The 22,246-nt window shown below is 38.8% G+C and overlaps 2 protein-coding genes across 2 annotated transcripts; one reads left to right on the forward strand and one right to left on the reverse strand.

Annotated features, from left to right (window-relative positions):
* Nucleotides 1–4,804: 4,804 nt before the first annotated feature.
* Nucleotides 4,805–15,435, forward strand: ube2b (ubiquitin-conjugating enzyme E2B (RAD6 homolog)). Its single transcript, XM_084940739.1, has 6 exons — nt 4,805–5,008; nt 9,767–9,847; nt 10,619–10,644; nt 11,684–11,773; nt 13,443–13,531; nt 13,682–15,435. Exons 1-6 carry the CDS (start codon nt 4,965–4,967, stop codon nt 13,808–13,810), a joined length of 459 nt encoding a protein of 152 aa, XP_084796865.1. The 5' UTR covers nt 4,805–4,964; the 3' UTR covers nt 13,811–15,435.
* A 1,250-nt stretch (nt 15,436–16,685) lies between these two features.
* xtbd1 (XRN2 binding domain containing 1) lies at nt 16,686–19,472 on the reverse strand. The gene is made up of 3 exons (XM_084940740.1): nt 19,216–19,472; nt 17,201–17,306; nt 16,686–17,074 (listed from the first exon to the last, which is right to left on the reverse strand). Exons 1-3 carry the CDS (start codon nt 19,425–19,427, stop codon nt 17,066–17,068), a joined length of 327 nt encoding a protein of 108 aa, XP_084796866.1. The 5' UTR covers nt 19,428–19,472; the 3' UTR covers nt 16,686–17,065.
* Between the last annotated feature and the right edge of the window lie 2,774 nt (nt 19,473–22,246).

A 22,246-nucleotide genomic window follows, 5' to 3' on the forward strand; every position in this document is an offset into this window, starting at 1 on the left:
TATGTTTGTGTGAGAAGGAGAGATGAAGGGAAACACCACTGTCCCTGCGTCTCGGTGAAAGTGAGAAAGCAATGTACTGTTTCTTTGCCCTTTCTATTAAAAGCACCTGAGCTCAGCAGTGGTACTCTCTTCCTGCCTGTTTTGGCTGGATCCAGGCGTTCATCCAACTCCGACATATAGGCAGACAAACAGAGGGTTACCCTTTTCTCCAGTAATCGACCAGAGAACAGCAAATTAAAGTAATACTGTGTCAAGAAATATAAGGTGTTCAAGAAACCCAATCGGTTGCACTCATAATAATGTTCAACATTTCACTGTTTCTCAGTGGATATAATCGGCTTCATCGCCGTTGATATGAAACCATATATAAATCAGTTTCTTTCCCCAAGAGCTTGCAAAGCATGGCAGGGTGAAAATGTGTTTTTCATTACATGAATGCTTTTCATTTCCAGTTATAGGGTGAGCTGATGCCAGCCACTTTTGTTTGTGAGTGACCTACATTCTCTCACTGTTAACAAAGCGTCGGCTCTATTGATAGCTGCAGACTGGACTCTCTCAAGCAAAGGGCCAAGAGAATAATTAAGCTAGATTAAATGGTCAGTTAGAGTTGCTGAAGCTTTGAGTGGGATTTCACTGAAGCCCAGTAGATTTCAGATGACCCTGATGAGTTTTTCTGCAACAGCTCTCCAGTTTAAAATTCCAGCAAGTATTGGCCTTTTCTCTGCAAAGAGCAGAGATGATGAAGTTACCAGTCAGTGGAAATATGACAAGGTGCTTGACATGCACGCTGTAACAAAGAAAACAATCAGATGATTAAATAATGTCACTTGTTTCTCAGCGAGAATCACATTCACTTACACAGAGACCAGAAATCAGAATAGATTAGAGCTGGAACTAATTTCTATTTTGGTGAGTCAGCAAGACTTCTGTAATTTTGCCTCTCTGAACGACCACAGTTAATTTTAATTTTGAAACTCTGATGATTTGGTTGAAGTGTATACCTTCTGTTTCATGTTTTTGAGGTTCAAAAGTAACTGGAAACACCCCAAAAAATTACATATAAGGATTGGCTTGAGTGCTTTTTGCAGCCAGAGTATGCAGCCATGCATGCCCATGTCATAATACTGCCTCCAACATGACTTACAGATAATGTGGTATCCTTCAGATTCTGAGCTGTTTCTTGTTTTCTCCATGTTTTCTCACCATTCTGAGTAATCTTCGGTTCATATATCTAATTAAATGTTTTCTGATGAAGTCTGTTATGATCGTCTTGTTCTTAATTGTAAACAGTGATCTGTGCCTTGCTGTACACCCTCTGTATAGAGGTCTCTATTGATTGGAGAAGTGACAATTTCACACCTGCTTCTTCAAGAGTGTTCTTGACTTGGTTTGATGTTGTGAAGTTGTTTTTTTGGGCATCAAGTGGATGATGGGAATGATGCCATCATCCACTTTCCTTTCTCCTGTGGTCTTTTAGGCTACGATTGGTCAGCGCATTGATTCCTTTTAAGAATCTACTAGATAATTTTTCTTTCTCTCTGATAGGTTTATTTTGGTTTTTCAACCTTAATTTGCACTGAGATCTCTTTGCGCCTCATATTGAGAGTTCCATTGTGAAGACGGTAAACTCAAGCTGAACGACTGGACTTCACTCCAAATCTTTTATCTGCATAGCTTGTCATGGAACATCGAGGATACAGGCATCAACCGGCTATAAAACTGCTTGGCAGTCCAGTGATAGTTGAGCCTCTTGAAATAACTGTGCACAAAAATTGATTTAACTCCTAAACAGTTAATGCAATACTTTTGTTAAATCCTTATTATTTAAAAAGTACTTCAATCAACTTTGCACTATTTCAGTTAACATATGAGAGAAAAATAACACCTCGTTGAAGTCTGTAACTATGAATAATACTATCTTACAGGATTTTATGAAGACTGATTAATGAGGTAATTCTCTCTGCAAGAATCCATGTAACTGTGCATGTCTAACTTTGCGTAATCTAAAATCTCCGCAGTCGTTTTGACTCACCACCATCAAAGCCAGTAAAAACAGACATACTCAAAATTTATTAAGAAGGTTGATTAAGTCTGATTAAAATATAAACTGTAAATAAATCGACAAGAAAAGAGAGCATTTATTGTCAGGGAATAATAAACCATAATGAAGATGCATAAGTTAAAACGGAAAATAATTTCTAGAGGAAAATAGAACACACAACAAACCATTTATAATAAAAAATGCTGTTTAAACAATAGGAGAAAAACATTTTCCTTTTCTTTTGCCAGACTGCAGGTACAACCACACTTACAGAGTGAGTGCTGCATTTTTATTTGGCCTGTTGTATTTGTAATATTGTGCTAATCACAGAGAAGCATGGAAGCATGAAAACAAAACTGGTTATTGTTATCTCATGCTAATAGCTTTTCTTGACCACTAGTGCACGAACATGCTCAATGTCTGGGATCAGAACACCCTGAGTTAATGAAAAGGGTTGGCTCTTTATTTGATTGTAGTGCAGTTTCCTTCTGTGCATCGAAGTGTACTTGTATTTATTATAGGCTGCAGCATGATGACAGCAACTGTATTCTCAGTAACTATTGAACTGTTTAAAAGTCAGAGGGTGTATTTGCAGACTTGATATTAATCACTTCACAAGGAGGACCATGCAGACCGAGTGCATTGCCTACAGACAAATTATGTCGATTTTAAGCTAAGCTACTTACCGCAGAGTGGATTACGAGCCAGATGCACATTCATTTTTATTTTCACTTGTCAGCCTTCCGCCCGTAAGTCAGAGTAGGTAGATTGTATTAGAGGGATGATATTCAATCAAATCAAAAGTAAAACACGTTCCATAGTTCCCAGTCAGCTCAGTTAGATCAGGTAAAAATCTTTCATTCAGTCTCACTCTTCTGGGTTATTTTGTTCTCATCAGGGCAACATAGCAGAAAAACTTTGGCAGCAAATATTTGGTTTTTAAGGTTATTAAAACCATGGCATTGATTGAAACTCACACAGGTCTGCACCTCGCTGAGTTAGCACTCTTAAAGGTGAAATATTAATTGTACTGTTACCATGAGAACAGATGAAGTTGGTCAGTATGTGCAATGACTAACTCCAGAGACAGAGTACTGTGCAAAAGTCTTGAGCCACCCCTTTATTCTTTATATTTTGCTAGAAAAATTGCAGAAATTGGAAATAGGTGAACTGTTCAAATGGAAATGGAACTATCCACCCATCCATTCTCTGCTACTTATCCAATTCAGGGTTGGAGACTATTACTATCACCTACCATAGGGCGAGATGCGGGGTACACCCTGGGCAGGTCATCAGCCACCGTGCAAAACTTCAACACAGCCTGGACTTTCTTAGGCAAGCTTACGTATAATTTCTTTAAGTAGTCTTCAGGAATAGTTCCCATGGCTTTTTGATGGACATTCAAAGCTATTTTTTGGATGCTGGCTGCCTTGTGTTCTGTTCTCTGTCAAGATGATCCCACACTCCTTCATAATGTTGAGGCTTGGGATCTGGGAAAGCCAATCCATGACTAATTCGGTTCCATTATGTGTTTTTCTATCCAGGTATGCTTTTACTCCATTGGCAGGGTGTTTGGGATTATTGTAATGCTGAAAAATGAAGGTGTTGCTAATCAGATTCTTTCCAGGCGGTATTGAATGGTGGATCAAATTTTAAATTTGGATACATCACTCCTTCAGACCTTTTGCCACTGATTTTTAGTCCAGTTATTGTGTGATTTGCTATACCTCAGCCTTTTCCCCCATGTATTCCTTCCATAAGAATGGCTTCTTGACAGCCCACCCTTCCACTGACATCATCTCTAATAGTGTGTGAATAGAAGATGGCTCAGCGCTTAGACTAGATAGATAGATAGATAGATAGATAGATAGATAGATAGATAGATAGATAGATAGATAGAAAAACAGATAGAAAAACAGATAGAAAAACTACATTTACCTCACATACATTACTAAATTATTATCATCAGTCTCTCTGTGGGAGGAAGCCTGAGTAAGTCGGTTACTCTGGAGTTGGTCAGACATGCAAACTCCACATAGAAAGGCTCCAGGATTCCAACCAAAAACTTTCTTGCTACAAGGTGACAGTTCTAACCACTGCCCTGTTTTAGATCTCGTGTCCATTTCAAGGCACCCGCAGACCTCTGTGTGACCTCTGTTTCTTACATGTACCATATATGATCCCTCCTATGGTGTTTCCATACGACCCTTCAAAGTAACTTGAAAAAATGTGGTGGGGAAATAAAAGTTCTCATGACAATGTCATGGTGCGCCTTGAACTCTGTCACCACTGTCCCATAAGAAAATAAACACAGATATGACATTTATAGTTTCACGGTCACAAGATTTCCAAAAAAACACTATTTTCCCTTGATTTGAACCACAGTGGTAGATTTTTTTTAAATCCATATCTCCACAGATATGACCTGGAACAGCCTGGATACATAGAAAACTGTAGCACAATATTAAATAAATATATAAATAAACAGTGCACATTTTGAAATATATTATATTTTGTGTATTTCTGGGGCAGTTTGGGAAAAGAATAAGGATTTAGGAATTTTTTTTGCTGCTATTTTTTTAAGTTAAATTCGACACGAACAGTATGTAAGAGTTCCGGGTATTTTGAGAAAATGAACACCACCTATAGTAAGAGTATCAAAAATAGTTGGATTTGCAGCTCGGAGGTGTTTAAATTAACGCTTTTACATCAGCACCGTTTGTGAGCTAAAAGGGGCTGTGCCTCTGTAAGCAACCGACGTCACCATAAATAGCTAAAGCTAGCCAGTGGTTCAGGGAGAAGAAGAAAAGAGCTGCAAGCGGAAGAAGTACCGGATTTTGTTTCCGACAGTATTCGGTCTATGGTCTTGGGTTATTATTATTGTTGTTTTTTAAATATCTGTATTTTTAACACATTTTGAATTATGTCGACACCGGCAAGGAGACGGCTCATGCGAGATTTTAAAAGGTACCGTCCTCATCGTTTGGGCATCTCTGTGTAGCTTTAGCCCATGAAGCTGTCGGCAGCTAGCTTAGTGTTAGCTCCTGGTGCAAACAATGCTGTGCAGAAACCCAGGCAGGAGTTAATGTGAGACAGGCTCATCGGTTATGGTTTGTCTCGATATTTGATGGCTAATGAAGTGACCGAGACGCTAGGGGATCATTTAAACGCTGTTTGTGTTCTGCAGTGGGGGGAGGTTTTTGTACCGAGGGAATAACGTTTTCTTTTTTTATGGCTAGTTTTGTTTTTTTTTGTTTTTTTTGGTGTGGGATCAGCTTCACTTGCAGAGGTTTACTGGTGACCGTTTGTCTTGGCTTAACTGGCCCCGATTAGAAGCTAAATGTCACAGGATTTATCCTGTTAATACCCGCAGTCTGCAAGCTGTAGGTTTATATTGTGCTTTCAAGTAAGTCAGTCAGTCGGCATGGTCATATTTCATCCTAGGGGTTGCAGGTTTTGCCAAGGTTTGTGGTCGGGGATTGCTCTATCTATATGTTTCTGATGCTTTATTTTAAATCCAGATATTTAATACACACAGTTAGTACGTGATGATACGATAACAAAAAGAATATGTTAAGGCTTCCTGAGGGAATAACACCTGGCAAGGGCCTGCTTGTAATACCTGCTATCCCCAATCTGTTGCCTCGCTCCATATGGCATCCAACTGTGTGTGCGTGAATAACAGACACACACACACACCTGTCAGTGGAAAAAAGATGCTGAGCTATTCTACTAAGAGCAGCCATTGAAGCGGAGGGGATAATGTGTCACTGTAACTGAACTCTGCTCTGCTAGTCCCCAGGTGGTAAATGGTGACACTGAGGCAAGGGAAACACAATTGCACATGCCCGAATCAGCATGTGTCCACGCCAGTGCTGGCTGATTGAATTCAGTCTTGCATGGTATTGCTTAACCTCAACTGTTTGACCTGTAAGTCAAAGTGTATGTTTCTTAAAAGTGGGCCGCTACACTGTTTTAGCTCAGTAATTTAGGTGTAATAAGACAGTAAATAAATGCTGTGGTCCTTTCTTTTTGACTATATTCAGTAAGGCTTAACCTTCTTTTCTTCGCCAGATACATTTTCAGAAATAATTTTAGTCCACGCTGCAGTGAGCTGTGGCATTTATTCTTGTACGTTGTTGTCTGCATTGCTGCCTTCATGAATGAAACTGGGCCGCTCGTGCTGGGCTGGAGCTGATAAACCACAAACTGCAGTTACTTTTACCGAAACACAGGAAGGAGAGAAGACTTCAGAGCTGACTCTGAATGTATACACACATCGTCAGAGCTAAAAAGAAAGAGAAACAGGGCATCTCTCTGCACTCTTAAAATAGTTTTATTGTTTAGTAGATGCATTCTCTGTATGCTAATCAAATACTGAGTTTGTAGGGTATATTACTATGAGGAAGACTTATGATTATACGTGTAGTTACATTTTAGCGCATTTTAGCTTACTTTGTAGCATTAATGCAGCATTGTAAATCAGGCATTACCCTTTCATATAACACGTGGATATTTTAAATAGTGTGTAAGCTCTGATTTCTATTAGAGAGCATTAAAACCTCTTTTGGCACATGTTATAACACTTTGTGTACCTTTTTTAACCCCAGGTGTTTGAATTTGCTAAACTGCATCATTCCCAGAAGGCTTTGTTTGAGATGAATGATTATCTTGACCACACTGTTTTTAGAATAATAAACAGTTTTATGAGGGATTGCAATTAAAGTCCTGCAACAATGCAGTGTCTGATATAAAGAGTCTAAAATGACAGTGACTAATGTCACATGAAACCAAGTTGTACTTTTTGTCTCTATTTAAAGAGAAAACATGTTGGATGTATTTCATGATATATAACTACAAAAAGATGATATGAATGTTTCTTATATAAGAGCAGTTTTTCTTTTCTTAGGCATTGAGTCTGTTTCGCTTTTCTATTGAGGAAAAGCCAAACCTCTCCCCCCAAAAATGGGTAACCCCAGTTTTGGGGTTTATGTGTCTGATTTACACAAGGAGGCTTTTAATTTGAAATTAATGGGCTAATTTCAGTCCAGGATTCAATCAAAGAAAGAGAAAGAAAGAGAAATTGTCAATCTTAATCGGGTGTTTTCTGGCCTCAGCCATTGGTCTCTAGAGGTCAGAGAGCATGTTTTGGTCCACATATAGTTAAGGCAAATAATCCTGTTTTTATTTTTACATAATAGCTTAATATAATAATAACATAATAACTTGATACTAATATATTAAAATGCATTCCCAGTTTATTTTCTGACAATTCACGTCAAATTTACCACCACGCAGTCTCTTCATCAACAGTCCCGTACTTGCCCTAATCTTCCTTACTGCAGACTTGTGAGTAATCCCCACATTTCAAGTAAAATAAACTATCGGTCTATCCTAGAAGATGAACTCAGTGGAGCTTCCCTTTACCAGCAAAGAGTTCAGGGAGATTACTGTAAATGAGGTTAATTGCAGTGGGTCCGTCTACAGCAAGGGACTTAGACATGGATCTGCACTCACAGACGCACAAATCAGCCTACCTTGTTTTATAGCTATAAGCTCTTATTAAACCAGCTTTTAAACCGGGCCTGGAATTGTAGGCCTCAATAGCCTGTAGTGACTGCCGGACTTGGCCTATATAGATTTGGTGATTTGAAGCAAGACCTTTAATGTTGCACAATAATCTACCATGAGCTTCAGAAATCAGTTTGATAGCCAACACAGATTTTATTGAGGCCGCTGTCGGAAACTTCATTTAAATTGTTGACCCGCTGCCACACCTGTTTTGATTTGCTGACGCCTCTGTTGCTAGGCAGTTGCTGCTGTGGCATGTCGTTTGTCAGGCACACCTGGGTAGTTTTATTTGTGGAGCCTCGACTAATTATTATTTTTAATTATGATTAATCCAGCTGTGGTTAATTTGGGTTTGCCGATAAATCATTTGGGGGCTGAACAGTCCAAAAAAAATGTATATATGATCTCAAACCCTTTTTAGTTTCTTATTTTTACCTTCTCACTCTTTTGCATTCAAATTACAAGCGCTATCATGTGAAAAGCGATGGTTTCCAAATCTTTGACTGGCACTCATTTGACAATTTTTCACCTTTCATCGGATCAGATAGAGGTCTATGTAGAGAAGATATAATATGAAACATTATGTTTGAAAACATAGCAGAGTTATTCCACCTTAACTTGTTAAAAAAAAAAAAAAACACTATAGTGATTTCATTTAGAGCCCAGTCTGCCAGGCCGGGTCTAGCTGCTGTGATACGAAGAAACATAAGTTTTATCAATTAGCCAGAATGTTAGGACATGTAGATGTGCCGGTTTTCATCACTTGTCCCCACATGGTTCCACAACCAAACTTGCTGAATTATTTAGCAGTGTAGGTCGTCTATAGAGGAAATGTAAAGGTTATGGTTGGAATATGATTCGCAGTACTTTCATCAGCACATTGTGGAAGATGGTGGAAAAATATTACTTGTAGGATATTTTAATATGCTTAATTAAAACAAAGCTAGGTTTATTTTGTAGTACTACAGGCTTCCTGTTACTGGGAAGGTCTGGGTCCAAGGTCACAGTAGAGGTGAAATGGTCAAACACAGATGATAATACACAGATCTGAATCAGTACTTTTTTTTTTTGCTATTGGCTACAAGCAGTTTTTAAATAGTTTCTTTTGTGTGTGTGTGTGTGTGTAACCTTTAATATAATGACGTGATGCCAAAAAAGGGCTTTAAGCTTTTTCTTGCTGACCTTATATAAAACTTGCACATAGGCTAAAACTGCTTACCCAATTTGTCTCCCTCTCAGAGCAGTGCTGTGGCTGAACGAATGAGACTGAAACTGTTTCACACATATCAAACGACAGCCCGTACATTTCATAGAGTAAGCAGTTGCCATGACATGTCAGATCCTCCTGTGTCTTACACAGTCGACATTTTAGATTTAGTTAGATCTCTAAAATTGGATTTGATGTCCGGGTTTTTGATTGGTCGTGTGTGCTAGTCTTGCTTCGTTAGTGCTCTTAGTGGGGGAAGCCTGGGTTGTCTTGTTGTGGTGACAACACAATCTGATGATGGCTGATGGTAGGGTAAGGGAAGCCAGATTAGGAAAAGAGATCCTGGATGTGTTGAGCTTGCTTTGTAGTGCAGGCTCGTGGCTTCCGCTCGTTTCCTGCTTCGACGTTGTTCTGATAGCCCGTCGGTGCTACTCTGAAGTCATTTCAGGTGAAGGTCGACTTGATGGCTTAAGTGCTTTGCATTAACAACAGCAGAGATTTGATGGTCACTGTGGATACAGTACTGGTGCTGCAGTGCTTCAGATGAGCACTTATGTTCACTGACATGTGACAACAGGACTGTCATAGTGCTGTTGATCCTGCGAGCCTGGCTGTCTGTTGAAAGTCGTGTTGATACAGCAGTTCGTGTTTTGATTGCTAATTTTCCTGCAGTAAAGCTGTTAATTAAAACCATCACCCCTCCTCAGCTGTCTTTCCCACTTGCTTCTCTCCCTTTACATCTAAGGGGTTTTTATTTTTGCCATCATTCTTTTTCATGTTTTTCTCCCCTTTCTCTCCCCCCCCCCCCCCCCCCCCCCCTTTTGCTCCTTTACTTCATGTCCCTGCCTCCCTTTCCACTGATTCAGGCTTTTTTGCTGTGTATGTCTTCTCGTCTCACCTCTTTTTCTTCACTCTAAAGTCTCTGTTTCTTTCTCCGTCTTGCCCAGACTTCAAGAAGATCCTCCTACCGGTGTGAGCGGAGCACCATCAGAGAACAACATCATGCTTTGGAACGCTGTTATTTTTGGGTGAGTCATTCTCTAAATCCGCCCTGCTGTCTTGACTGTGCCACTGCGATTGCGATGCGCAGATTCTGCAACCCACCCACCCCCACTGTGTTCTCGTCCACCACATCCTTCTGCTTTAAAAAGTGTTTCTGATTGCAGCCCTGATTGTTGCACAGAGCAGTCTGGAAAATCAGCATGTGGAGTCACAGCAAGTGTTCAGTGGAAGAGAGGGCTGGAAGACACTGTTAGAGATAAGAAAGTGTGTTAAGAATAAACCCATATTAAAGAAGTAGCTTTTTGCATACTGGGTGTATCTCTGGTGGATAATTTGCTGTGCATGTTTAAAAGAAGAGCGACTAGAGAAAAATCTACTCAGAAGTGATGTGAAATTTAAGTCGCAAGAATTAATAAAACATCAAATGCACAAGCAAATTGAATAGCTGAAAGTAACTAGAAATCCAACCAGGACCAAGGATGTGTAATAAAACCAAATTAGAAAAACTCACATGGGTTTATAAAAATACACTCGATCGTAGTTTCTCACCTAAATCAAAGGGGAGGCTGCTACAAATGTAAAGTATGAAGGCAGCTGTTTTAATTGGCCCCTCAACATGTTCTGTGTGAGCACGAAGAGCTTAGTAAATATGGACCCTGGTGTCTGCAGAGCTTCTACTCATTGAAGGACAGACTGCAGTACTACTAGAGAGGGTCTTAATGGGGATTAGCAGTGGGGATATTTGGATTTTGGAAACATTTTAAATCTCCCCTTCTCTCTCCCTCTGCCTTCTGCAGGCCTGTGGGAACACCATTTGAAGATGGTAAGTTCTACATTTTGAGTCATCTAAAGTGCAGCCTCATGTTTATCTGAGTTCTAGATGTGGTTTAACTTTGCCTTTAACTCGTGATGTTGTTGTAGAGTTGGAGAACTCAGTCAATGTATTATTACTTTTCGGGCAGCGTGTGTGTGTAGTGAAATGATTATGGGTTGCATGCTCAAATAATCAGTCTACCTGAGCACAAAATCCCACAATTATCGTGAGGATCGCCACACCTCTGAGTAGATGGCTTCTTTTTTTTTAATTGTAAGTTAGAAATTATTACAGATCAAGTATCTGGAGTGGTTTAAGTGCCTGAAATGCATTTAAAATGACTTAAATTGAAAACAAATTGGTACTTTAATCGGTCATCATATTTTGATCATGTGATAACAACTAGACCTCTGAGAGTTAGGAACTGCTACAATTATTTTTAAGTAGAAAGGGGAACTGACATTTAATCCTTGAAAGCTGAAGAAGTTGTAGGCTAATTTACACACAGGTCACCCCTTTTTGTTTTGTTTTTTTGTATAGGAGTCCCTTTGGCAAGTTATCACAGCTGCAGTAATTTCAACTGAACAATTATCAGGAGCTCAGTTTTGGTGGGCTGAAAACTCGCTGAATCCACGCACTGGCTCTATAAATATGTACTTATTTGAACTATAGTATGATGTGAATTGAACAGAAGTTTGTAGGTCGGTGACGCAGCATCATAAAGTACGATTTTTACCCCTCGACCATAAAAGGCTGATGTGGTATTGTCGTCCCCCTGCCAGGCGGGCAGGCAGTGTTCATACAGTTTTCTCCAAGCTTGGATTTAAAACTGTCCATTGCTTCTTTTATAATAATTAACTTTCTAGCTTCTCTTTTCAGTCGAGCTGCTGATATTTATAGTAACATAATTCTTTCTCTCATTTTGTCTGACCCCCTCCATCCTTCATATCTGTATTCTCCTTGCAAAATTACTTACGTTCACCCCCCCCTCGCGCTCCCTCTGTCTGTCATTTGTTCTGCCTCATACCCTCTCCGTCTATCTCTGCAGGAACATTTAAGCTTCTGATAGAGTTTTCTGAGGAGTACCCAAACAAGCCTCCCACGGTTCGGTTTGTCTCCAGAATGTTTCACCCAAATGGTAAGTGGGCTAGCAGCTGAAATGCCCTCAATTATCAGTGGTGCAGCACCCATGTTCACTGAAGCTTACAAAGTGTTCTGACCTTCAAGCAACTAAGCTAGTCTAGTGAATAAAATGACAGTGTGACAATGACAACACATAGTTGATACAGAAATACTTTTTTCTTAATGGCTCTATTTGTGTATAGTATACCTATATTATATCCTTTATCTGTGACAGATCATCTAAAATGTTACTTTTTCAGTCAGGTTTATATAAAATTGTGCTAAAAAACAAATTGTAGGAATAAAAATTTAAATTATTTACATAATCATTGCCTTTTATTTCTTTAAAAAACGTCTTTGTTACAATATATATAATATAAAAATAGATTTTAAAACTTCAGGTATGTTTATGTGATCTATGTGTTGAAGTATACTAGAATAAGTGTTCAACATAACACGTTTTGGCTGCCAGGCCAGTAGATCGGACTTTTACTGGCTATTTTAATTACTTTCTACACTAAATCTATAAGAATGTAGCACAATCTATGAGTAGATTTATATTTTACAGTGTAACCTCATCCCTGTCTGTATGCTGCAGGTATATCTCATTGAAGGAGAGTGGACAGCCTGCAGTAAAGTCTACAAGTTTAAAGACTGAGGACTTTATCTGCATCTAGCTTTTATTGTAGCAGGTAGAAAGGCCTCAGAAAAGTTTGAAGAAAGAACAGTAAATGGCATCAGGGCGGCCTCCACATTAACCTTTTGCCAAATGAGTCACATGCTGAACCAGTGAGCTAATCCAGCCAGATAAACCAGCACCCCTATGCTTCAGTTTTAAACACAATCTAAAAAAATTGTAGATTTTTGTAGGTGATTGTGTAATATTTAATATATTTTGTGCAAATAAACACACATCAAGACTTCTGTAGCTATTAAATGAAACCCTACAGTGTTAATATATATATATTTTTTTTCTTTTAAAGAGTTAAAAAAAAAAATGTCCAGGAGCAAAAATGAACCACTGCAACTTTCCACTAGGTTTATACCAGCGGCCCAATTCCTCTGTTTAAAAATGAATTGTACTCAGAATAAATATCCAACTCTTGCTAAACATGTTGTAAATTTGTCAATTTTCCTTTTTAATGGTTTGTTATTTTATTCAGTTTCTGGAGGTAGACCCAGTCTTCCAGATCTCGCAGTCTCAATAAACATGCATCAGAGCCTAAAATGTATTTTCACACATTTTTTTGAACTATAATAACCTTGGTGGATGCCGGCATTGTAATGAGTTATGTATGTAATATGTTAGACTTATTTATGGCTTTGTTTCATTTTTAAGTTTTCAGTTTGCAGTGCTACAATAAGAACAAGCACCAGATTACAATGTACTTCAACAGTAATGTAAAGAAACTGTCTTGATGATTTAAATTCAATTTAAATGTTTAATTTAAAAAAGTGTCATGTATTTATTTAAAGGGACGGTGCACATTAATGTCTATATTTAATCTGTAGCCTCTGGCAGGTCAAACAAAAACAGTACAATAAGAAAACAAGGGGCAACAAATAAATATGAAAGCATACATCATTAAATATAACGCACATTAGCATAAAATGAATGGTCACGGATACATTCCTCATTAGCTTTAGTTGTAAATGTGTTGCTGATCTTTTTCTCTGCATGTCAGTTTACGCAGATGGCAGTATATGTTTAGACATACTTCAGAATCGCTGGAGCCCCACATACGATGTGTCGTCCATACTCACCTCCATCCAGGTTGGTCGTGTTTCACTCCCTTTTCATACATTTTAATTCACGGTGAAGCATGATGATTCTATACAGGGACATCCGAAGTATCTCTCCTGGTTATTTAACCTTCAGGATGTCAACATTTTCATCATTAGTCTTCCTTTTTCTCTCTCGCAGTCATTGCTGGACGAGCCAAACCCCAACAGCCCAGCCAACAGTCAGGCCGCACAGCTCTATCAGGAAAACAAGAGAGAGTACGAGAAGAGGGTGACGGCCATCGTGGAGCAGAGCTGGGTGGATGTCTGAGCTCCTCTTGCTCTCTGCTCTTCTCTCCATCACCCACTCTTCACCATCCAAGTACTTCAGTCTCTCATTTTTACCTCATCGAGAAAAAAAATCAAGAAAAAAGAAAACACAGCAACTATATCAGAAGAACTTAAGTGCCACACTGGGGGGGGGGGCAAGAACAACCAAACCAGAATGGACATTACCTTGCTTGCCAATGCATTTTAGGGAAACAGGAGGGGGGAAATCAATCTTGTATTTGTTCCCTGTCTTTACTTTTATTTTATTTTTTTATTGCATGATGTGACATAAGTTATTGCTAACAGAATTTGTAATATATCTCTGGTTGGAATGATGCTGTTTGTGTTTCACAGACTCCTTCCCATCCCCCTCTTCCTTTTTTCTTTTTTTTTTTTTTTTGTATCCACAACTTGGCTAAGAAAGGGGCACATCAATGACTGAATCATTATTTTGAAAGTCGTGGGAAAAGCCAGAATCGGTAGCATCATCACCATCATCGTCATCTTTGAAGTCGACAGCAGATTCAGCTGATAAAGAGCAGTCCCTGATCTCTTCCAGCATATCTCTGTTTATTTTAAGAGATGCTGTAGGTTTGGGCTCGCAGACGTCACAGGCTGCAGCAGTGCCAAGTCTCCCTTGCACTGATGAATCATGACTGGCAATCTCTGAGCGTTTCTTTTAATCATTTCTGCTCGCGGGTAGAAGAAGGTTGTTTGAGAGGGTTATGAGAAAGTGAATATTAACACGAAAAACTTGGACTGAGGCTCTGCAGTCCCCGACAGTTTCATTCTTTGGTATATTAGAAACCGCATATAATGCTATAATCAAAATATATGTAGGGCCTGATGGCCCTTAGCCAGCGAGTTCAGATGTGGGTGGTGTCGCTGTATCATTCGATGTGGGGGGGATGGGGACAGAATTGGCATTGCTGGAGGTACTCTGCTTCTACATCGTTTGTTTCTTTAGTCTGCTTTTTTCTATTTATTGAACCTTTTTACTGTTTGCAGTCAAACTGTTCTCCTCTTGGTTTTCTCATTTAGTTTGTCAAAGAAAGTAAATGACTTCTGAATGCTTTGTCGCCTGTGACATGTGTCAGCCTGAACACAGTCGGTGCTTTTGTTCTTTCTCTTAAAAATGACACAGCTGACGTCTGAATTAGCAAATAAGCAGAGGATGAAAGCTTCATACGTTTTTTGTTTTTTTTTTTCCCCTATAATTTTTGGGCACTTTATAAGAGAATTGATTGGATGAGAACAAACTGCTGCAAAGATCATAAAGCCTGTTCCAAGAGTGTGATGTCAACTGTTTCCCTAAGGGCTCAAGTTGTTTTCATGCCTGCTTTTTGCCCACCGTTTTATTTGCTCTTATTCCCCCATTTAAAAACGCCATCCCTCGAGTGTAAATTACTCACTTAACCTGCCCGACTCCAGCTAAGTAATCAGTCATCATAAACCAGAATTCCTCTTTTCCTTGATAATAAAGGTTATATTGTGGCTTGTGACTTATCTCACCCAATAAGCAGAAGGGATATGTTATAAAAAACAATTTTGTGAATTAAACATAATGTATACTTAACGATATGCTGTATAAACATAATAAAAAAAAACACATTTTTCAGACTTTGACACAGGTTCTGGTCATTTATTCATCCATCCGGTTCCTTATGCGCTTTACCATGCTGGGTTAATTCCAGGTGACACAGGTAACCTGGACCCACAGGGTTAACGCGAAGAGACCGACAGCCAGTCTCATAATTAACTATAGGGTGGAACTATTACACCGAGTATTGTAGTTTTTCATATTGTCATGTAACTTAGTTAAAGATATTGCAACATTTCTGGCATGTTTGCTGAGCCTCTGTCTTTACGCTGCTCGTACCAAAATCGATGCGAGCTTCATCAAAAACTTGATTAGTACTGCAGTGATTGATTAATTGATAAGATGTACTGTTATTAATGAGCAATAGTAAATATTGCCAAAAACTAAATCCATTCATTGTATTTGTGTGGCATATTAAATCAGATTTTATTAAATGCAAAAATGAATCACAAGTACAGTAATGTCCCAAAATGTTAATGTTAAGCCACTAAACCGTGGCTTAAGATGAAATAGTCCCTTGGGAAGCTCTCTTATATTAGTAGAACTAAAAAACAGTTCTCACAGTATTGAATCTGTGGGATGAAGTCAGTTTGGTGAGTGCGTGTTTAACTTTGCTTGTGAATCACTTGGTATGCGTGTCTGTAAGCCTTTAAAGGAGAATGTGGTGCTTGTAATGAAGAGAAGCAATTATATCAGCATTCTCAGAACTGAGGCTTGCCCTGTGCTTTTGCAAAGCTTCCTGCTGAAGAAAACAGACGTTCTGACGGTGCACATGTTAATAATTAATGTTAATAATAATCGAGTGTCCAGCCTCACAGCCCCAGGTCAGCTGCTCAAGAGTTTTACTAACCTATATTTTCACTGGTCTGCAAAAAAGCTTTAATTTTCATATTTTGAAACATTATATTGATTAAATTGTTTTAATGTATTCAGAGAAATCTGCAAAATAATGTTGCTAAAGCCTTCAAGTAAATATGGTCTAGTGCACCCTTTAGAGTCACCCCTGCTTGCTGCAGGTATTGCTGCCATGTAAAATAGGACAGCTGCCAACACACTGTGCCAGAGTAAGTTAACAGCTTTCATGTTAACCTCTGTAGCTTTACTTTTAACTAAAGTTCACTTTTCTACATGTCGGAGCTCGTTGAACATAGTTATAAGTAGCAGTATTTGTATTTTCTTGCCGTATATGATTAACTATGGAGTGGCTCCATAATGTAGTCAAAAACAATGTGACCAGGAAGAGGCACAGACCCACACAGCAATGACCACACAAAAATGATAAAACAAGTTCTTTATTGTGCTTCAGACAAGAACACCAGTGTCATCTTTAGTTTGAAGCTACATTTAAAAAACACATTTAAAAAAAAAAAAAAAAAAAAAAAAGTAAAACTGTGATTGAAATAGTCGAGCAGTGGGGCTCACAAACTCCTGCAGACACCGCCGCTGTTTGTGCACAAATAAAAAGGCTGAAAGTCTGAAAAGGCCAGTTTTTTGGCTCAAAATAAAAATGTCTTTTGATGTCTGAACTCCTCACAAAGGGTTAGAGTTAGGTAAGGTAAGGGTTAAAAACACCAGGATTGTAAAACTATTTAAAAAAATAGTCTGACGTGATAAAAGCTGAATCCAGTCTGTGTTGATCCAGCATGACTGGTCCGGTCATCGACCCTGTGACGGAGCAGAGAGATCCATGAACAAAGACTGTCATTATAGCTGTATGTATATGCTGTGTGTGTGTGTGTGTGTGTGTGTGTGTGTGTGTGTGTGTGTGTGTGTGTGTGTTCACAGACATACCTGTTGCTTCTTAACAATCTCATCTCTCGTCTTGAAGACCGGTGCGTCCTCCACTACGATGCCTTCAGCCATTTCCTTCACTTTTTCCAGCAGCTCTGTGTTATACCTGCCATCGATTATGAGACATAACACTTCATTAAACCGTAACTCATCCGTGTGCTTTATATTCTTCTGTAAGAATATAGTGCACTGGGAAAATAACATCCCTGAACAACAGAAAACTATAATACTGGTAAGAGAAGAATTGTTTATTCTTCGATAAAGTTAACAGATGTGAATGGTTTCTTCACCTCCTACACATTTCCCTTCATATAAATGAAATTTAGTCCTGCTTCTGATTCACCTTCGAGTGCAAACTTATGGATGAAAAAATAGTGATACCCTTTTATCTGGCATTTTTGCATGATTGCATGATTGCACCCTATACCAATTCCGAGGATTAATGTCTTTTAGAAGGTGTAATCACAGAAGACATCCAATATGCACTTCAACAGCCAGCGCTGCTCCTCGCGCGCCCTCAAACTCACTGAAATGAAAATCCAATTTTGTGGGTTTATTGTTGTCCAAAAGCTAATACCAGTCACAGACCCCAGTGGCTGCAATTACAGATTACTACAATGACAAGTCGATCTGTTAAGTTGTTTGGTGTGTAAAAAAAAATAAATACAGATTTTGTTTTAAATAACTGGAAAAACAAAAAGCTGTTTCTGTCTAAGAGTCCAAATCATTCACATCAAGTCAGGCATGCGTTTCATAATCACAGTATATCACGAATGTCAGTAAATCAATCTAGTCAGCCAGGAAGAAGAAACCTGCTTTGTTGCAAAAGAAAGTGACATGTGCACTGGAGAGGCAACAAAAAGACAGCCCACCCTAGTTCTGCTTTTTGCTAACATCCATGTAATTGCTAGTAGCGTGAGGCAGAACCATGAAGCCCATTCACATTGCACAGGTAGTGTAGCTTCTCTGGGATTGCACATCCATACTTGCTGTTGCAAGGTTAGCTATATCTGCCCGCACACTCTCAACATGAGTTTGGAGAGTGGGTTACCCAGACCTGACTACTACCAGACCTTTTGAATCAAGAAATCACTTATCATTTTAAATAGTTTTTCACAACACTGTGTCCTTGTTTTCTCTTTGGACTCACACTGCAACCAGTCAGAGGAGATTTTTAAGGGCAGATTTTCCCCTCAACTTTGGCCAAGTGCTTGAGGTTAGAGGATCGCTAAATCTTAGGGTTTCAATTTCTTATGTGGCAGAATTTTTACCATATACACTATATATAAAAACATAAGATGCCACCACAAACAGTAACAAAAATAGGGTAAAATTGAAAACAAGGCCTGTAACTTTATAAAGAGACCTACTTGATAACCAAAGACTGTTTTTCCAGTGAAGAAAGACTGGATGTTGTCCAGTAGCAGGCACAAACATCTGATATACTGATATCAATGCAATATTGCATTTGATATTTCCATTATACATACATTAGATTTTTTCCCTGAACCATAATTTTTAGGGCCATTAAAAAAAAATGTATAACCACATAATTTATCCAGCAGGATATCTTTACAAATCTTTACAAACTCAGCATCGTCTGCAGCAAATGTAGCAGAGTAGCATTGCAGCTTATGCAGACGACTCCAGTGCTGCAGGGGGCAGCACCGAGCCCACCAGCGGAAAATAAACCTCACTATAAACAATAAACTCTGAATATAAATAGTTTGGGGTAAGTAAGCAGCAGGAACAACAACAATAATAATAATAATAATAATAATAATAAGTAAGTAAGTAAATACTAAATCTAAAATTAAACTAATAATAATTTCAGAGAAAAGAGAACACTGGTTGTTACCCTTTAGCAACCCTTTAGTTTGTTTAATAAGGAAGACTAAACTTAAAAACAGTGGTTAGTCATCCCGGGCTGAGGGAGCTGTGGAGCGGCTGTCTTAGAAAAAGTGTCCGTCAGCAGGCTTTAATCAGAGGCATGAAAGCACGCTGTGTTTACCCACCGGCAGCCGAGGAAGACGTTGTTGGCCCACACCATTGAGAGGGAGAGCAGGTGGTCCAGCTGCGAGTCTTCAAAGTCGTTCAAGTTCCGCAGGATGAACTCCCGCCTGGGCTCCCAGTGCTTGTCGCTCTCCCAGTAGCCTCTGTAGTTCTCCACCTGCTCGGCCACAGCTCGGTTTTGCTGGATAAAATCCTGAACGTCCAGGGAAGACATCTTGCTCTCCCTCGGCCAAGACAACAAAAGCGACTTCCTGTCCTTTCAAGCGGGTCTTTGAAGTCGTCTTACAGCCCTGCTTGTTTTACACAGCGCCACGCAGTGGTGGAGCAAAGCGGTGGTTTACATCCAAACGTGAACAGCAACTCTCAATATTTCATATGCAGTGTGCTTCAGCGATACTATGAAGTGCCATAATTAAGAAATAATGTATCAAATAATTAATAAATTAACATATAAATTCATTTTATTTAAAAAGTCAATAATATTATTTTACTATTTAATTGATTATTTTATGGTTCATGAATTTATTGTGTCAGCCTCACCCATTAAAGTCGGGGAGTGGGGTTAAAGCCGATATAGTTAAACCCACTGTTTTGGTGTGGAGTTGTTTCTTTCAGTGGGTGTTTCTCAGTGACAAGTACACAGAGTTTGTACTTGCACACTTGTTACTTCCCACTTGGCAAGTAGGGCAGAAGACAGAGCTTACAGTGCGCCAGCAGCATAACTGATGACATCAGGTGCTTAGTATTTACAATGAAAAAACCTGTGTTCTTTTAAAATATTTATACAGTTTTAGAACCACTCCGTCAAGTTGCTCAGCTATAAAAGGCAACTAGTTTTGTTCAAAATGCTTTCTGGGATACCTGACTGCACACATCACTAATAATTCTGTGATGACGCATCAATCAATTATCTGGTATCGATCTATCTTCACTTGCTATGCAAGTAACAGCAAACAAACCAGAAAAAAAATAATTTAATTGTGAATTTAATTGAATTTTTGTCATTATTTATTTCAAATTGAAATTTGTTATCGATGCATTTAATTAATTGTTTAATTTTGTATTTATTTATTGCATTCTGGGACTCTTGGCCCTCCACAGTCAGGCAGTAATGGACAGTAATTATTATCCCTCTCAGATAATCTAGAGAGCTTTCTCTTACATTTATATCTCATGTCTCAATTTCTGCATTTATTTATTTATTCCAGATTTTTTTGTAATTAAGTAAATATATAATAAACTATACTGTAACAACTAAAATCAACAAGCGCAAAAAAAAAGAATTTAACATGGCTTAGTAAATGTAGCCTTGCCATGTACACACATTTAAAAACATTATATTATATTATAAATTTAAAAAAGGTTTTTTCAACGTTATTTTCTTACTTTTTAAAAACTGAAACAGCGTCATTACGATTCTATTGGTTTTAATATTGCTTTAAGAAATGTTCAAACTTATCTTTGGTGCTTCAATCTACAACATAACACCCCATCTTAGCTCAGAAAATGACTGTTTTCTGACTATTACTTGTTTTTAATTTGATTTGATTTTTAAAAAATTATTGAATATTTCATTTATTGAAAGACTCCACCCAGGGACTGCAGATATAAATGAGATTTTTTTGTTAAATTTGTTGGAAAAATATTTAAATTTTTTTTGTTAAAGCACATAATAAGTTAGCATTTATTAAATTATTATTTTTAAAAAATCAGAACATTTACTGAGGTCTGAGTGTAGTGTGATTAAAAGAATTCACTTACATGGCAGGAATGCTTTTGATTGCATTTCTTCTAATCATCTGACTAATCAAAGCAGATGAGATCACTTCAAGGATATGTCTGTGTTCCGTGTTAAGTGGTAATTCCTGGACCCTGACACTGATTCGCATGAATGAAACGAAGCCACCCGTAATGTTAATTGAATCCGTGTTTTTGCTTTTTACGTGCAGCAGTCTCAAAATTTAAGGAGAGCCACTCACCGCCTTTAACGGCTGCCAAGAAGCCACATTAGCTGACTGTAGACTGTAGTTGGGCCAACACAGCTTTAGGCTTCCCGGGGCTTCTCCCCCCCTCCTTCTGTGCCGTCTTTCCATGTTTGAAAGTCACGGAGCAGGTAGTGTGTCAGTGAAATGTTTGCACCACATGCTCGCTCACTCGCTTTCATGTTTTTTTTTTCCTTCTTACTTGAGTGAAATCTCTATGCACTTGACCAGCCTGCCAGGAATGATCAGAGAGAAACACTGGACCTCCAGTCTATGGAAAGGAGCTTATGGACAGTCATTCAGGCTCACAGATATACTCAAACACACACAGGGACACACACAGGCAGGCTCCATTTCCCTCTGTCTGCACAGATATGTGCGCTGCATAAGCCTACAAGAGTCTTCCATCCTTATGACGCTCTCACTCGCACACAGCAGAGGATTTGGGGCTTGTTTTGACATGAAGTCATTGATATGCAGAGGGATTCCAGAGAAAGGCAAGCCAACATGAATTCAGAGGGACAGACAGACAAGCACACTGCTCAGTCGCTGCGTTTCAGAGCACAGCGAAATCCAGCTAATAACAGTGAGATTAAAGGGTCTGGTCCGAGTAGCTTTATGCTCTGCATGGTAATAAATAATCAATAGATTTGAAATGTGGCTTAAAGGCTGCAAAAATGACCACAAAGAGAAGTTGCAAGTTGGAATTGATTGAGAAGATAAACAGTGAAAAGTGAAAAATGATACATTTGTTTTCCATTATTGTTGTTATGTAATTTTATAAGGCTGAATGCAATAGGCAGGCAAATATTTGTAGAAGACACGCACACCAAGCGTATCCGGTTATGTAAACATCTAAAGCATATGAGATTTGTCTCGTAGGAACGCCGGAGAGACACAATCTAGAGGGACTAACAGGCCAAGCAGGTTGGAACAAAACTCAGACGTGCAAACATGAAATAACGTCTGTGCAGAACCAGACAGGATTTTATTTAATGTGACGGAAACACTGATGAGAAGCTGACAAAAGATGTGGGGAAGAAGAAGAAAT

Source organism: Perissodus microlepis, chromosome 10 (assembly GCF_051167445.1).
Source record: "Perissodus microlepis isolate ML-2025 ecotype Zambia chromosome 10, ASM5116744v1, whole genome shotgun sequence".
Classification (NCBI taxonomy): Eukaryota; Metazoa; Chordata; class Actinopteri; order Cichliformes; family Cichlidae; genus Perissodus; species Perissodus microlepis.

Coding starts and splice junctions, on each gene's coding strand:
- ube2b (XM_084940739.1), top strand. CDS start 4,965: ATGTCGACACCGGCAAGGAGACGGCTCATGCGAGATTTTAAAAG. Junction 5,009..9,766: donor CTCATGCGAGATTTTAAAAG/GTACCGTCCTCA, acceptor CGTCTTGCCCAG/ACTTCAAGAAGATCCTCCTA. Junction 11,774..13,442: donor CAGAATGTTTCACCCAAATG/GTAAGTGGGCTA, acceptor TCTGCATGTCAG/TTTACGCAGATGGCAGTATA.
- xtbd1 (XM_084940740.1), bottom strand. CDS start 19,427: ATGTCTTCCCTGGACGTTCAGGATTTTATCCAGCAAAACCGAGCTGTG. Junction 17,307..19,215: donor AACGTCTTCCTCGGCTGCCG/GTGGGTAAACAC, acceptor AATCGATGGCAG/GTATAACACAGAGCTGCTGG.